The 16,783-nt window shown below is 48.6% G+C and overlaps 1 protein-coding gene across 2 annotated transcripts; it reads right to left on the reverse strand.

Annotated features, from left to right (window-relative positions):
* Nucleotides 1-1,529: 1,529 nt before the first annotated feature.
* Nucleotides 1,530-16,783, reverse strand: YWHAE (tyrosine 3-monooxygenase/tryptophan 5-monooxygenase activation protein epsilon). 2 transcript variants are annotated; one of them, XM_081314217.1, is made up of 7 exons: nucleotides 16,550-16,783; nucleotides 13,295-13,494; nucleotides 10,716-10,822; nucleotides 9,387-9,593; nucleotides 8,961-9,097; nucleotides 4,036-4,081; nucleotides 1,530-2,968 (listed from the first exon to the last, which is right to left on the reverse strand). In XM_081314217.1, the coding sequence occupies exons 1-6, from the start codon at nucleotides 16,611-16,613 to the stop codon at nucleotides 4,074-4,076; spliced, it is 723 nt and encodes a 240-aa protein (XP_081170343.1). In that variant the 5' UTR covers nucleotides 16,614-16,783; the 3' UTR covers nucleotides 1,530-2,968; nucleotides 4,036-4,073. The 2 variants fall into 2 exon arrangements, with proteins under 2 accessions (XP_081170343.1, XP_081170342.1); XM_081314216.1 differs by lacking the exon at nucleotides 4,036-4,081.

Here is a 16,783-nt window from a genome sequence, read left to right on the forward strand (position 1 = left end):
CTAGAGCCCATCTACCCACCTTGCTGCTGCTTGTCCTTTTTCCACTTTTTGTTAAAGAGTTCATGATGCAGACAGGCGTCCTTGTCTCAACACCAGAAACTTCACACTATGCAAACACAACATATTGTGCCCTTAATTGGTCCACTGAAGCTGGGCAAACCTTTGGAGCATACAGGCGCAAACGTAGCTCCTATCTGCACCTCCTGAAAAGTTAATTGCACTCCTGCCTGCTCTGGATCACACTCTGGTCTTGAATCTAAGGCTCCCTGCAGTTTTGGGACTTGAGCATGAAGAACTGAAGGCCATGAAACCATCCACTCCACCTCCAATCAGCAGCGGTAAATACCCAGGTTTGCCCCAAGTCACGGGGTACTTCCCCTGACAGGTAGCAGAGGGAGGACCAGTAGTGGTGCTGCATAAAGCGAACGGTAGCATTCTGGTCAGCTGCAACTTTAGTGACAGACGAGAAGCGATGGGGCTTCCTGAAAGCTGTCCCCTTTATTCTGCCAATTCCTCTGCCCCACTGGATCAGGACAAGGCCTTTCAGCAAGGATAGCTCGCAGACGGGACCAGCACCAGCGTGTACGTTTATGCCCACTGCTATTTGCAACTGGGAAACGATTAAGAGGGACCAACAAGGACTCAGCTGAAAACCTGCTTGGCTTGAGTGAAGCTTCTGGATGCAAAGTGGCAGGTTCAGCCCGCTGCTCTCTTTGGCTCTGGGAGGCTGTGTGACCCCTGGTAAACCTACAGCGTGATTCAATCACCCATCCCACCACTTGAGAGGAGAGCCGTGCCCATAAGTCTCAACTGGTCCAACAGAAAGGGCAAGAAATCCTGTGGGCATTCAAGGTGATGGGTAAAAGTTCTAGAAAATCCGTTTTATGCCAAGCTGCCCTCTTGGCCCATCACCCTTGCAAGACATAGCAGGAGCAGCCCAAGCTGTGCCCTCAGCAGGACCCTGCCTTGCCGTGGGTGACACCCTCCCATTGCCTAGGCTGCTCGGAGCCCACCTTGGACACAGAAGCTCCAGGCCTCCTTATTGGGACTCTGCAGGGCTGCTGGTCGAGGCTTCTTGTGCCTCAAGTGAAAGAGGGCTTAGAACTGGAGCCCCCAATGCGGCTCAGAGGCAGCACCCTGCTCCGCTGGCATATTCCTCTCCTGGCCCTGCCTGACTGGGTCTCGGCATGTTTGGTAAAACCAGGGATTAAGAAACAGTGTCCTAGAGGTCCAAAAGGGTCTTCAGTGATGAGTTTTCCAGAAAATAACTAGCCTAAGGAAGGTGCCAGCCACTTTAGCAAGGCCAAATCTCTCAGGGGGGGGCTTCCATGGGATCAAGGAAACTGCCTTTTTTTTCACACAGGTGCGTATTTTATAACTGCTCCCACGTGGAACTTGGGGGCACACGCCCTGGGCCCTCCCAACAATGATCTGGCAAGAGGTGAAGCGCTTGGCTTGATGCAGGGTGATGGCTGAGAGGTCCCCCCCCCCCCCGTTTGAAAGGCTTGTGCAGAGAGGGCGCCGAGGTGCAGAATCTTTACACAGTATTTTATTTATCCAACAGACTTGCTGTTCAGTCCAAAGGGGAATCCCAAATGATACAGGTCAGACCAGAGGTATGTGATAAGGCATTCACAGACAAAAAGAGCCAAAGCACTGAAGGAAAATGTTTCTGAGTGTATGTAAAATTACCACACAATCCCTCCAATATTTACTAGCCCATGGCCGAAAGAAGTGAACAAGGTGTAAGTTGAGATGAACATCGGAAGAAAGCAGCTGCTGAGAAAGTCAGGGGGCGAAAGAAAAGAGGTGGGAGGGGGAGACAGGGTGGGGGGGAACACGGCTCATTTTTCATAGAGGTGCTCTAGCTCAACCTGACCCACAGTGTTACTTGCTCAGAGGGTGGAAGCGTCGCCTCAAGTCGCCACTGTTAAAGCAGGTACAATCTTCAGGGTGGAAGAGGGCGCTCTGTATCCAGCCACAAATTTAGACTCACAAATCCTGGCTGAGGCCGTCTAATGAAATTAGGGCCACCTGCTTTTCCTGCTACTTGTTCTGCCTGCACCTCTTGCTGAATAGGGACCAGGGTAAAGTAGCAGTAGTATTTGGCATCATTTTAATTTAGGGTTGTTTTATTTAAGTTTAATGTTAATTCCATGCTGTGTTTCAGTAAGAACAATACAGATCCTGTATCTGTGGCTCCAGTCAGATATCCAGTAGTACAAATTAGCTTCAAGTTACACATACTGAACAAAAGAGGTTGAGCTAGCAAAGAGGGCAGGGAAGAGGGAGAGAACAATATTTAACACACATGCAGGCTTTCCAACGCCACCTTCAATGCTCACCTGCTTGGAGGGAAAGTAAAGAGAAGGCAAGAATGAGCAGCCACGGATGGTGAACCGTTACCAGCATCCATCACCTCAGCGGTTTTGAATTTTTGCTTTGTTTTAGAGCAAAACCATTACAAGAACTGTTCCAATGAAACCTGTAACTTCAAGCTAAACGCCCAATTTTAAACACTGGTATAAAATTGTTTAAACAATTATAAAAAATGAAAAATGCCACCCTCTGCACTTCACAGTGCAAAATACTTCCGCTAGAATTCTAATGGCTTCCAGATGTTACCTCCAACTGACAGAAGACACACAGTAATTCAGAAAAAGCCTCCATGCAGCCAGTCCGGTTAGTGTCTTAAAGTGAAAGCTGGCACCAGTAAAATCCACAGACATTCACTCTTGCCTTTTAAAGAACTTTTCAACTGTGTAAAAAAAAAAACCAACAGGGTAGGAACCTAAATTCTGGGACCCATCACAACGTCAGATAAGATAGCTCCCAGGGAGAGACTGAGGGAGGACTTTGAGGAAGGGGGGGCAGAAGGGGGACAAAGATGGGGTCTTTTGTTGGCCTTGAATATCTCACTGGGTCTCGTCTTCCACATCCTGCAGCGCTTCTTTACTCTGTTCCTCACCTGGGAAGAAAAATCAGCAGAGTTAGGCCATTCCTGGGAGAGAAGCAGGCACCGCCGCCTTCAAGACCCCTTTGCCGGTGCTTCTGGGAATTCTCCCCCTCCCCCCCCATGAGCAGGGCAGTCCATACAGCCCAAGGCACAGCAAAGGCAGATGGACAGCAGAGGAGCAGTGACCATAAGGCTCAACCGAGGGAGAAGCGTTCTCTCCCACACGGAAACCCAGTGGGGACAAAGGAAGCAGTTCAGGGTCCACATCTCACCAGCAAGATGTTAGTTCATCCTGCAAACCTACTCCAGTAAGAGCAAATTCTAGTTTAGGAGTATCAAACTGTCCGCCTGCGGGACGGTTTCATCATACCGAAGCTGCGCCCACCCCATCACCGGCAGTGCAGAGTCGCGATACATCGTGACATGTCACGTGATGTGGTGAGTTTGACATCCGTGTTCTAGTTACTTCATAACCCCAAATACAAGCATCTGTGGCCAAAAGTGACTGAGGATCCTTTTAACCACAGATGTTTCCATGCTTCTTGTTAATTTGAAGCCACCTGATCCAACTGAAGCATGCAAAAGAGATGGGCTGCTCCACTGCATTCTGCTACCAGCAAGCTGCCTCTGGCTCTCTGCACACAAGCACACAAGCCCCCCTAAAGTCAGGAGACCACAAGTCTAATATGGCTTGACATGCAATGGTCACATCAACCAGCAAAAAAGCTCGGCTTTCGCTACGACAGTCCTTTAGACAGTTCAGGAATTGTTCTTGTGCCAGTAAAAGGGACACGCACAACCTGCCCAACTTCCTGGTTCACGGGGTCCAAGAAAGGCTAAATTCAGAGGAAATAGCAGGCTAAGTTGTGAATGAAAGGACTGACCATCTATGAGGGTGTACAGTCAAGCATCCCGCTCTGCGTAAGATGTACCTGTGGACCTTCACTGGGGGGGAGGGGGCGGGAGGGACAGTTGGTGCATAGCCCTGGCAGGAGTCAGAGATGCAAGCATGATGCAAGCACGATTAGTGAGTGACAAGGGGGGAAACAGTATTCTCCAGGGTCATCATGAAGACTTACAAAGTAGAGTATTAGAAAATGAACAGGTGGAGTTCCTTTTAAGAATCTACATAACGGAAAAGGAAGGGAGAAAAATAGGAGTTAAAAAAAGGTAACCTATTGAATTTGACTATGATGATTAGAAAAAGCATCAGAAGGGGAGGACCCTCAGCCCAAATTTACTTGTCGAGCACTGAAATTGTAAGGCATCAGAAAACAGGAAAGCAAGATACACACACACATAACCAGAACAAGGGCCGCTGCATTCTGATCCCAGCCTCGTCCCTCCTGGAACTCTAAGCCTTTGAACCCTTTAGCACAGGAATTTTGCAATGGGACAGTGACCAAGACACCCAAGTCTGTCTTCTCAGCCTCTATTCCACCAGCCAGCAAGATACAAACTCTTGCATTTCCCACAGCATCAGGTTTCTGTTGAGCAGCACAAACCAAGAATAGCAGTATCTAAGTGATCATCATGCAGCTTCACCTAGAAGAGGCAATCATTTAGATGTTAGCGTTCTTGGTTCTAAGGACTAGCTAGGATTCGGTGTCTGACTCGGAGACCAATTGACTGGGTACTCTCCGACCACTGAATTCTGCGGCTGACAACCTTCTAGGTTTGAAAACAGGGGAGGCAGCCGGAGAAAACGTGTGCAGAACGGCAGAGGCTGTATAAATAAATTCTGCTACCAAGCAACAGCCTTCTCTTTAGGTAAAAGCAGTTTCCAGAAGCGTGATGTGCACCCCCTTTCTCAGTGCTGTCTTTGCCGAGACATCCAATCATCTCTTGCAAGCTCCCCCACGCCAAGAAGAGGACAAGACCAGGTACACACACCTTGCTAATTAGCTCTTTCTTTCCTGCTTTGGCCTGACCCAAGGCTATCCACAGGATATAGCCAACTTATGACAGCTCCTTATTTGTGTAAATTATACATCTCCGTCTCCTGTTCATGGAGACAGTGTTGGGAAACCAGGCTGGTAGGCGAAGGACAAGCTCCCAAGCCTCTCCCGGATGCAGAGAGAAGCGTTAATGTTGATGAAACTAACGGGGGGGGGGGGGGGAAGAGAAGAGATGGGAAAAGACCAGCTACTAGGGAGTCTGCCCTCTCTGCCGTTCGGAGGAAAGGGAGAAAATGCTCTCTGTGTCTTGTCCGGCATTACATTTGCAGAGTTCAGGACAGAAAGCTGTGCCGGCAGCCTCAATCAAGGTTACACTGCAGGGCACTTCCTTATCGTGAGGAAGTCTTCGAAGACGGTGGGGCCACCAATCAACGGGCCAGTGGAACCTTCAGGGGAGGCCGCATCACCTCTGTGTCGAGCGAGCGGCACTGCTTGCTTTCTGAACCCAAATCAGGCAGCTCGTCTTACATGCTTTAGACCCAAAGGAACTGCAGGACCCCGGCAGGGCGTTCCTTTGCGCTCCTGGGTCCTCTGTGGGAACACTTTGCAGCTTAAAATCTACTTTTTTTTAGAATTTCAGACATCGTACTGCTTTGTTTCAAAGTTTCCAAAGTGCTTTTACATTTTTATATGCAATCTACACGTTCTTGTGAACTGCCTCAAGCTATTGGAATGTCGTCAGCTAAGTGTAAAAATCAACACAACAATAAACCCTGCTATTATAGATGAATATGGAACACAAGACAAAAGGGGTGCAAGAACTTTATACTGTCAGCTTCCTATCGGATCAAAACTATGATCCTCACTGCTTTTTTTTTTGGCCCAGGTCCGCCTGGTGCGCCAGTTGCGACCCTACCTGGACCGAGATGCCCTACGCACAGTCACCCATGCGCTCGTGACCTCCCGGTTAGACTACTGCAACGCTCTCTACATGGGGCTGCCCTCGAGGACCACTCGGAGGCTTCAACTGGTGCAGAATGCAGCCGCACGAGTTGTGATGGGGACTTCCCGAAACTCCCGTGTAACACCTCTGCTCCGCGAGCTGCATTGGCTTCCGGTTGCCTTCCGGGTGAGATTCAAGGTGCTGGTGATGACCTATAAAGCCCTAAATGGCTTGGGTCCGGGATATTTGAGGGAACACCTGCTGCCGGCATCAAGTTCCCTTCATCCTGTGCGCTCCCACAGGGAGGGCCTTCTCAGGGTGCCGCCGGTAAAAGACTGCTGGTGGATAACACCCAGGAGGAGGGCCTTCTCAGTGGGTGTGCCTGCCCTTTGGAACCAGCTGCCCGTGGAGCTCAGGACTGCTCCCAACCTTCGTTCATTCCGCCGGGACCTGAAGACCTGGCTCTTTGAGCTTTCCGGCCCAAGCTGAGAGTTTTTAATTGGGGTTTTATATTTTTTAGGGATCACATTTAATTATTTTTAACTGCTTTTAACTTTGGTATTGTATTGACGTTTTTAAATACTTTGTAAACCGCCCTGAGTCCTACAGGAAAAGGGCGGTATATAAATTCAATAAACTTAAACTTAAACTTTATACGTGGGATACCAGAGCCATCTGGTGAACCTTTACATTGCATCTTCCAAGTCATAGTGCTGCAGCGCAGAAACTACACGAGAACACGCACAATCCAGGAACACACAAACACACGTAAGTTTGTGAACCTTTTAGAATCTTCAATATTTCTGCCTGAATATGACCTAAAACATGAAATATGATCTACAACTTATTCTCCACACAAGTCCTAGAACTAAAGAGAACCCAATGTCAAAAACATACTTGGTTCAAAAGCTACATACTGGTGGGTGGGAAAAGTGTCCCTAGGGCCACCAGTTTATTTGAAGGGGATATCAAGAGTCATGGGTTTCAATCAGTGGGAAGGTGATCGGGTGTTAGCGTGGGAAGTCCTGCCTTACCCAAAGCACAGAATTCTGGCCATTCACTCTCTAAGCCTAATCTTCACAAGAAGATAGGCTGAAGTGTGTCATGGCTTATAGAATATATCAGAGTTGGAAGGGACCTTGGAGGTCTTCTAGTCCAACCCCCTGCTGCTGAGGGGGTGAGGAGGGGCATGCATACCCCCCAAAAAAGAAAGTTCCTAAAAAGAAAGGTTCACATATAAGATAGATAGCTTTCGTTCGCTTTTCTTAATGAAGAAATGACCAAATGTATGTTTTTGTTCATTTGTTTTAACTGAGTGATCTTATCTAGTTTTAGAACTTGTGGGGAGAACTAATCACATTTTAAATCATCTTTGTGCAGAAATATTGGAAATCCAGAAGTTTCATAAACATTTAACCATTGCTGCTGTGTTTTCCTGAAAATAAGATCTACCCCGAAAATAAGTCCTAGCTTGATTTTTTTTTTGGGGGTGGGGGTTGCCTAATATAAGCCCTACCCCCAAAATAAGCCCTAGTTTTAGGGTGAGGCCCACCTAAAAATCAAGCTGGAGTAGGAGTGGGGCTGAAGCACACCCTGCACCTGGCTTACCTTCCAGCCAGGCCTCTCCTCGCCGGCCCCAGGCCTGCATTTCTCAGTCAAAGGCCTTTCTGGAAGGCCACTGCAGCCGAGAACCGAGCTATGGATTGAATCCATTGCTCAGTTCTCGGCTGCACAGGCCTTCTGGAAAGGCCTTTGACTTGAGAAATGCAGGCCAGAGCTCCATTCTGAGCTGAAGAGTGAAGCTGCTCCTTCGGCCGCAGAAGAAGTGGGCCGGCTGGCCGAGGCTGTCGGTGCCGGAGATGAGTGAAAAGACAACACACATACACACTGAAAATAAGACCTGGTGCCTCTTTTACAGGGAAGGAGGAGGAGGAGGGGGAGGGGGAGGGGGAGGGGGAGGGGGAGGGGGAGGGGGAGGGGGAGGAAGAGGATGACGACGACCACCCGGTCTTATTTTTGGGGAAACAAGATATTCAACTGCCAAACAACACTTTAATCACAGCCAAAATTTCAGCAATGCTCAGGAGATGAATGAACTCCAAAAGAGAAACTAGGCTGGAAGAATTTAAAATCTTTTTTATCTTTTAGATACGAATAAAGGGGCTGAAAATAATAATTTACATTAATCCATTTGAAGTATTACATATTATTCTCAGGTAACAACATAGAATACATCACACATGTAAGTTATATTTTTGATGAGGGGGAAAAGAAATGCCACAAAGGGAGGGCTAGAAAAGATTCTCTGTAACAGAATGAAGTTTGAAAATAAGATCTGAATCTAGGTAAGTCTGCACTAACATTTCTCTTCAATGTTACAGTACCCCTACAGTACCCTTTTCTCAAATTTTGAAATTACATTGTAGGAATTTTTAAAACCCATAGCCAAACCAGGAATCAACCGCAACTCTACAAAAATAAAGGGTTCTCCAGAGAATATCAGTCTCCATGCAGCTGGAAGAACTTTGGAATTAATCAGGCAACGCGAAGGCTGGTGTGCTTTTAAGTGCCCGGCACTACATCCGTGTAGGAGAGTCACTCAACCAAAGAAGAAAAGGTATTGGCACTCCAGAGGGAATCCCTCGGAACACAAAACTCAAAAAGTAAGGTAAAAGTCAGACTTGAGCAGACTTAAAACCCCAAACTGGCTTGTGTTCTGCAGAGTGCACGGTTGGGTTTCTTCCCACTTTCCCTATCCCTTTCATGAAAAATGAAGCAGAATCTTCCCAAAAACAGCCTACTGGCTTCTAAATACTTGGCCTAAGTCAGCCTGTGTGGACCTTCATAACCAGCCCACGGGGCTAACAGCAGGTTCAGGGGCAAGCGAGGAGGGGGGGAGTTCCTGACAGTTCCTCTGCATATATGCGGAAGAGGGGAGGGAGCTCTTCTTCCCATCTGTCAACCGCACACCCCAATACAGACCATAAAACGACTTCTGGGGCTGCTTCTTCTGCCGGGGGGGGGGGGGGGGAGAAGTCTCTTTCACTCCGCTCCCTACCCAGCCCCCGAGCTGCCTAGGCTGACGCCCAGGGGCACGTTCCTATTCCGTTATGGCGTGTCACCCGAGGTCACAGGGGAGGCTGGACCTGCTGGGGCTACTCACCATCACCCTGCATGTCTGAAGTCCATAGTGTCAGGTTATCACGTAACAACTGCATGATAAGTGTAGAATCCTTATAACTTTCTTCGCTCAGCGTATCCAGTTCTGCAATTGCGTCATCAAAAGCGGCTTTTGCCAACCTATAAGCAGAGGATGACCACAGTAACAAAAGATGCCAAGGGAACCAACCTCTCCTGCTTGGTGAAGACCTCAAGCCTGGCAATAAAACAACCCTCCCCCCCCCCGGTCCCTTAAGTTTTGCAGCGGCCCCCCTTTTCAGGACCCGGCTCGCCCCCCCCCCCACCATACCTGCGGAGGAGGGAATCTCTTCCTCCTCCTCCTCCTCCAGAGCGATCTGAGGGCAGCCACAGCCTGGAGTTCCCCGAGGGCTTCCTAGCTTCTCTTATTACTTTGCACGCCTCCACTTACCTGCAGGCACGGTCAGGAGAATTAAGAATTTCATAGTAGAAAACGGAGAAGTTGAGGGCAAGTCCTAGGCGGATGGGATGTGTCGGAGGAAGTTCTGTCATTGCAATATCACTAGCAGCTTTATAAGCCACCAAGCTGTTCTCAGCTGCCTCCTTCCGGTCATTTCCTGTGGCGAACTCAGCGAGATACCTGTGGTAGTCCCCTTTCCTGGACAAGGGAATGAAAAGCAGTCAGGAGCAAGTCCAGGCCTTGGATCTGCAAGACCACCTATTGCTGGAGTGGGTTTCAATCTGTTTGGGCTGCGGTTATTTCTAACTAACGGGATAAAGGGTTGAATTTTAATATTTTAAACGTGCCCACCTGCTCCCTAAGATTTGTGCAGCCCACTCCCAACCTGGTGGTGTTTCAAAAGCCCCAAAGATCTAGCTCTAACCTTTGGCAAATGTGATTGAAATTTCACTGGGAGTCAGGAGGCACATTAATAAATCGTTACTATTGTGTTAACCAGCTATATTTGCAGGGCATAATGTGAGATTCTCATGAATCATGATTTGCCAAGGATGAAGTAAGGCTCCCACATATGATTACTGCATTCTTGATCCCCCCCCCCCGGGCAACTAAATATTTTATTGGGATAAAAATAAATGAGGCAGAAGGGGGAAGGGAAGCAGGGCGAGTCTGTCTGTCAACTGAAAGACCAAACTGCATTTTTTTCACTGATTATAAGTAACCTACTCTGGGAGCATAAACTTTTAAATAATAAATAGACCTACTTAAATCTGTCCAATGTGGACATCTTCGCTCATTTCTCTTTGTAGGGAAAAATGAAAACCATGACTTAGTTCAATTCTCTTCAGTTGAAAAGGCAACACAAAGCTTATGCCATTTAATGGAAAATAAACAAGCTATATGTTCATGGTGAGACAATGACAGATTTCCCCAAATCCCAGCTTATGCTTCTCTGAAGACTAAAGTAAGAGCAACACATGAACACCCACAGAGACAGAGCAACCCCCCCCCCAAAAAAGGACGCATTTAGGAGCTGACTGGCTTACATGGGTTGAAAAACAGATACATGATGTAAAGAACACGGGAATTGTTTTTTATTCTTTATCGTTTGCTTCTCCATCCTGCTTGTGTTCCTGCCTAGCCAGATGCAAGCTCTGCCCATTTCCTTACCTCCATGGGTATTCAATGTCTGCATCATGGTGGGAAAAAAATCAGTTTTCATCATTCAGATTTGTTTAAGACAAAGAGGATTTTTACAAATAAGCAGTTAAGGCACACACTCTCTTCCACACACTACAATGCCTGCAACCTGGTACCTACATTTTATAATAGAAAACCTTCGATTCACCAGTATTGGCTGCTGGAATGAGGTGTTTGTCCAGTACGTCCAGAATATCACAACAGATTAGTTTCAATTCAGTCTCAACCTTGGAAGGGGGAAAAAAAAGCTTTTTTCAGAGAACTTAGGATTTAATCAAAGCATTTGAACCTGAATTCAACCAACAACATATGAGGAAGAGGAAAAGAACTGCCAGTGTAATTATGCCCAATACATTTTCCTGCCCCTCAGAGAACGCCCCCCCTCCGCCCTGCTGATCTAGTCACAGCTGGCAGCTCCACAATTAGGCGGCTGACCTAAACAACCTCCCTCCCCCCAGTAGCCTCCCCCCATAGGAGAGGGTGGGGAAAGTAGATAGGGACATCTTTTCCCTGCACACTATTAAAACTCCCACTTCCAAAATTTTAAGTGTGTGAAATTTTTGAACCAAAATATCTCAAATGGGACAACTTGCAGAATGTGTCCACAATCTGGGACCAATGACTTGCTTGGAACTGAAATTTGGCAAACTTTATAAAACATTTTATGACGTAAAACGGTCATAAAACAATTTATGATGTCATACAAAATGCCATAAAAATTTCCTGTACTATACAGTTCAACATGGCTATTTTCAAGGCAAACCCATCTCTGAGTATATCCCAGCTTTTCAAGCGAAGGCGGTACAATCTGTCACCGAGGAATCTGGTAAGGAAATATCTCTGAAAGGGATCACGGGTCGTCTAATCTTTCCATTTTGGACCTGCTGCCGTGACACCCAGTTCTCTACTCCCATGGAAAGCAGGGGCACTTCTGGTACCTCTTGTCCCAAAGCCAGGGCTCTGAGAAAGCAATGGTTGGGGTTTATTCCCCAGCACCGATTTCACCAGATGGCATATTCAGGTGGGGCCTATCGATCCCAACGTGCAAAGGTGCCACAAACTCTGGTCAAATATTCACAGCTAATCTTCCCTGATATCCTGAGCAGAAGAGCAGGGCAGCCTGACGTGAGGCAGCTCAGTGAGTGAGATCTAGCCTGTTCCATCACAAAATCACACCCACGTGGATATGCTACATAGCCACCAAACGATAAATTCAGCTGCTGGGATTAACCAGCCTAATCTTTTTCTATCAGGAACTGAAGATAGTTAAAACTCCTAAATATCCGGAAAACCTTTAAGGAAGATGCACATCCACACTGTTTGTCAAGGCAAGTGATCAAGGCATGCAGAGTTACGAGGCAGCTCTATTGCCCTGACGTAGACCTCTGCTTTCCTTTCCTTTCAGAAAAAGAAAACTTTTGCCTCAAAATCAAATCCAGGGAGTCCCTCACTGGATTCCAAATCCAAGAGGCCTTTTCTCTTAACCCTACAAAGGTGTGTGTACATGCACGCACGCTTGAATGACCTCTGCCAAGCCTAAGTGATTGTGGCAGCTGCCAATGCAAACCGGTCCCCTAGGCTGAACCACCTCAACGTGGAAAACTGCATTATTTAGGATAATTCAAAAATGACTAAGGAAAATACTGCCAATATTGTTAGTGTCCAGATTGAGGCTTAAATTATATGACTAAAAAAATCAGATATATTTGTGAAGTTCAACAGTTTCTCATTAGCATGTTTAGAGGCATTCTTATGAAAACAAGGACTGAGGAGAGGCAAGGAAGCAGAGAATAACGGCTATTATGTGCATTTCAGTTTTGAGTTTCCTGGAATCATTTATCCATCCTCTGCTCCAAAGCAAGAACTGATATTAATGGGTCATTTTGGCTTGACCCAGCAAACGGGGCGCAACTGTTTAGAATCTTTCCTTCAGTGCCATATAACATTTAGAGAACTTAAGTTCAGGCAGAGGAAATGTATGAGAAACTATATAGCTCTAAGTATCTCGGGTTTCTATTTAAGGTCCCCCAAATTTCATATATTAAGAATCTGCCTTACAACAATGAAGACGTCTCACTTCCTGAATCTATTTTAAGAATCTGGGAGTGCCTCCTTCCCCAAGGAATAATGGTTACCTCTCCTAAGCCAACCCAGTATTCTAAATGGAACTTAAATTCCATTTATAAACAAGCAAAACCTATGAAATAATATTAGTGTGGAATGCTCTTCAAGAGGCATCCTTCCATTTCTGTCCCGCCCTCAACAGTTATTCTGTAGCCAGGAAACATGTTCAAGTGAAGTGAATAGTTCAGTTTCACCCGCACACAGAGCCATGCTCAAAGGTCTCAAGTAATGCATCTTTCGGCAACCGTTTACCGGACCACTGAAGAGAGGATACGTGTCTGAGGCACACTCAATGCCTCCAGGCAGACTCTACAGCTCCCTTTCATAGCAATCCATGCCTACCTTCAGAGACAGAGCTGCTACTCAGCCCATTGGAAGGAGGAAAGAAGAGCTGTGCCGGAATGCCACAAGAACTACAAATGCTGTGGTCCACACACCCACCCAGGACAGTGGAGGGGAAAGGGATAAAAAGATAGCTCCACTCCGCCCAGATGTCGCTGCTACACAAACCTTGCAAAACAAAACACAGTCACTTCCAAGCATGGTTCAGGGGACTGCACAACTGGAGCACTCACCATTTGCCGATACTCCCGGATCATCTTCAATTTGTCTTCCCCACCTTTGTTCTCTTCCTTCTGCTCAATGCTACTGATTATTCTCCAGGAGGCTCTTCTGGCACCAATCACATTTTTATATGCAACAGACAGCAAGTTTCTTTCCTCGACTGTCAGCTCCACATCCATTCCAGCCACTTTCTTCATTGATTCAACCATTTCTAAAATATACACACACAACATACAGACTTACATGTCAGGCTTCTCGTACCAAATATGGGAATAAACTTTATAGTCATCCATCAAAAATTAAACCAACATTGAAAGCTCAAACCCAGAATCTTATCTTGAGCCACCAGGGACCATGACTGTCAGACAAACCAGGCTGCAACACCCACAGCAGCAGGCCTCCACGGAGCAAACGTAAATGCAAGCAGCAGAACGCTTTTGTGACACAGTTTAACCGAAGCCTTCTGAAGCATCAACACCACAGCAATGCAGAGCAGCCCGGAAAGCAAAGCTGCAGCCGTGGCAACTGGAGCCGTGAGTGGCTGAGATCCCAAATGCAGCCAGCTCCACTGATTGCTTCTTGCAAATTCTTGCAATCCGCTGTAGAATATCTCCCCTGTACAGCAGCATGAAGAAATGAGATTATGCTACAGGAAAGTAGGGAGGACACAGGAGAGAGCCTCCCGACACAAGAGAAGGGTTGCTTAGCAAATGAAGCTCAGACGCCCTTGGATTCATATCAAGCCACGAGCATTTCACTTGCCCGTCCCACTAGAGCTATCTGGCCCTCTGGGACGGAGCTAGCCTTCAAGCTTATTCAAAAGGACCAGTCAAGACGATCACCCGTGGGTGTGCTTTCCAGCCCTACTACATCCCATACTCTTTGGGCACGAATCAGTCAGTATTTTTAAATTGTCATTATTAGATTATTATCCTGCCTTTCTCATATTTAACTCAAGGCAATGAAAATACCTAATACATAATAACATGGCCTGGAGATCTGGCTTGGCAGTAGGACAGCCGAAAGGGATTTGGGTGTCCTTACTCATCACAAGTTACCTACAAGCCAGCAAAGGGATGCATTAAGTGAAGCAAGTTCCAGATTATGAACAGTGACCATTCCCTTCTACTCTGCCCTGGACAGACCCCATCTGGAGTCCTAGATCTAGCTTCATGAACTACGGTTCAAAAAGGATGCCAAGAAATTAAGTCTTTGGAGGATGACAATCAAGGTAGGGAATGGCTGGGAGACCAAACCCTAAGAGGAACAGCTACAAATGCCCACAGAAGAGAAACCTGAAGGGAGACATAATAGCCGTTGTGGAACATCTGAGATGCAGTGGAGTGATTCTTTGTTGCCCCAGGACCAGAAGCAATGGGTTCAATTTAAAGGAAATACATTCAGGCAAGATGTTAGGAGAATCTTCTGGGTTGCATGAACTATGTCAGTCAGTGGAAGACTGCCACATGAAGCGGCAAGCTCTCATTCAACCGACGTCTTCAGAGGATGACTGCTCGTCTGCCAAGGATGCCTTAGTGGGTCAGATGCTGAGCAAGAAGCTGGATGTGATGCGTCCAAGGGACCTGCCTGGATCCCTAAACAATTTAAGGAGTCTCTCTGCCAATATTTTGATGCCTTTCATTGAGACCCCATTCATTATATGCCCTCTTCTAGGAAACTAACCCAACACAGAACAGCACCAGGTAAAGCCATTTCACATCTCCCACGTATTGCAGAATTTAAATAATAAGGCCCTTCTGATATCTAGAGAGCCACTTCAACATCTGAGTGATGCAAAATACCTAGGTTTAGGGGTATAGAAAGGATTCCGATTTTGTCCATTAAAATGTGCTTTCAAAATATGTCTTTAATCCCATTTTACAACTGCCAGCATTTTACAATTCATCAATACTTTAGATAGGAAGCACATGTAAACCACAGCAGCAGTATTTAGGGGTTCCAAAATCCATAAAGGATTCTGATCCCTTCCTGGCTTAGGTCCAAAGCATGGGAATAACTGTTCTTAATTTCATACTTTATTGCTGTGTTTACAATTAGTACTGTTGATTTTATTATAATACTCTTTTTTAGGTCTACGCCCAGAGAATATGTGCCCTGGGTGGACCCCACATACCCCTATGGTACTTGAGGGGAGTGGACAGGAACACCAGGAGGTATGGCACTTCCACTGTGCTTTTGCTTGTTCCCATGTGTTGCAAAGTGGTGGGGGGGGGGGTCCCAAAATGAGCCTTGTTCCCTTATGAGGCCAGCAACCTCCTCCCAGGTAGCTTGCTGGCCTGCTCACCCACAGGCTTTTGCTGATATACACAACGAAAACAAACAATCGAGTTTGGTCTAGCACACGGGTTTGTCTCCTGTTCTTATTCCCCTACAAAGCAGCTCGGCTTTTTCCGGCTTTCCTACTAGGTAGGCAGCCACCCCGGCCAGAGAGGGAGATGCTGGGGAACAGCCATCCAAGTATTCTTGTTGCATTCCGAGAAAAAGGCAGCGCATTCTTAGCCATTATGGATGGGGGGGGCGGAGGGGAGGATGTTGGGGTTCCCCTCCCTCCCATCGGGGAGAAAAGAAGCACTTGCAACGCTGGTACAACGCTGGAGATGGGAGCGGAGAAGGGGAAGGAGGCGGGCAGCCGCCGCGGGCCGGAGGGGACCGGCCGAGGCGCTGGGCTCTGCCTGGGGCAGACCGGCCTCTCCTGCCCAGCATGGGAGCCGCGCGGGGCCGTCGGGCTTCTTCGCCTGCTAGGCGCTTCCGGGCGGCTGCTGCTGCTCCCCCCCGCCCCGAGAGAGAGAGAGAGAGGGAGGGAGGGAGAGAGAGAGGGAGAGGGAGGCCGCGCCCCATCCTCGCAAGCCCCCCGCCCGCCCGCCCGCCCGCCCACCCCCGCGGCCCTTGGGGGGCTCCCGCCGAGGGGGTCCCCGGAGAGGCCCCGCGCGCGGAGGGGGCGCCTCCTCTAGATGCCCCCCTCCCCAAGAGCCTGCTCCCCCCTTCCTCCTCCTGCCGCCTTCCCCCCCCCCCGCCGCCTGAGCGCGCGGCCGCCATTTTGTCTGCGCCCCCCGCCCGGCGCTACCGCCCCGCTCCCCCCGCCTCCCTCGCCGCCCGCGCCGCCATTTTGTCGCCGCTGCCCCGCCGGCCGCCGCCGGTCCGCCGCCGGTCGCCTTGCGCCAGCCCGGCGGCTGCAGCCTCGCCCCCGCCTGGCGCCCTGCCCTGCCCGCCCATCCCTCCCTCCCTCCCGCCGCCGCCCCGCGCACCATCGTAGCGCTCGGCCTGCTCGGCCAGCTTAGCCTGGTAGACGAGGTCCTCCCGGTCGTCCATGTCCGTGGGGCGGCGGCGAGGGCGGCGAGGGCGGCGACGCGGGGCGGATGGAGACCGATGGTCCGGCGGCGGGGGGGGCTCAGCCACGATCAGCTCTCGCTGCTCTCCGGGCAAAGATGGCGGCGGCGCCTCCTCCCGCTACATCCGGGCAGTGCGAGCGCTGCGCGCAG

The sequence above is a fragment of the Vipera berus genome (assembly GCF_964194415.1).
Source record: "Vipera berus genome assembly, chromosome: 1".
Taxonomy (NCBI): Eukaryota; Metazoa; Chordata; class Lepidosauria; order Squamata; family Viperidae; genus Vipera; species Vipera berus.

Excerpts from the sequence above, each read along its gene's own strand:
- YWHAE (XM_081314216.1), bottom strand. The coding sequence starts at position 16,613 with ATGGACGACCGGGAGGACCTCGTCTACCAGGCTAAGCTGGCCGAGCAG. Across the intron at positions 9,594-10,715 it reads AAGGTTTTCTATTATAAAAT|GAAAGGGGACTACCACAGGT; the intron begins GTAGGTACCAGG and ends TCCCTTGTCCAG. Across the intron at positions 9,098-9,386 it reads TCTCCTGACCGTGCCTGCAG|GTTGGCAAAAGCCGCTTTTG; the intron begins GTAAGTGGAGGC and ends CTCTGCTTATAG.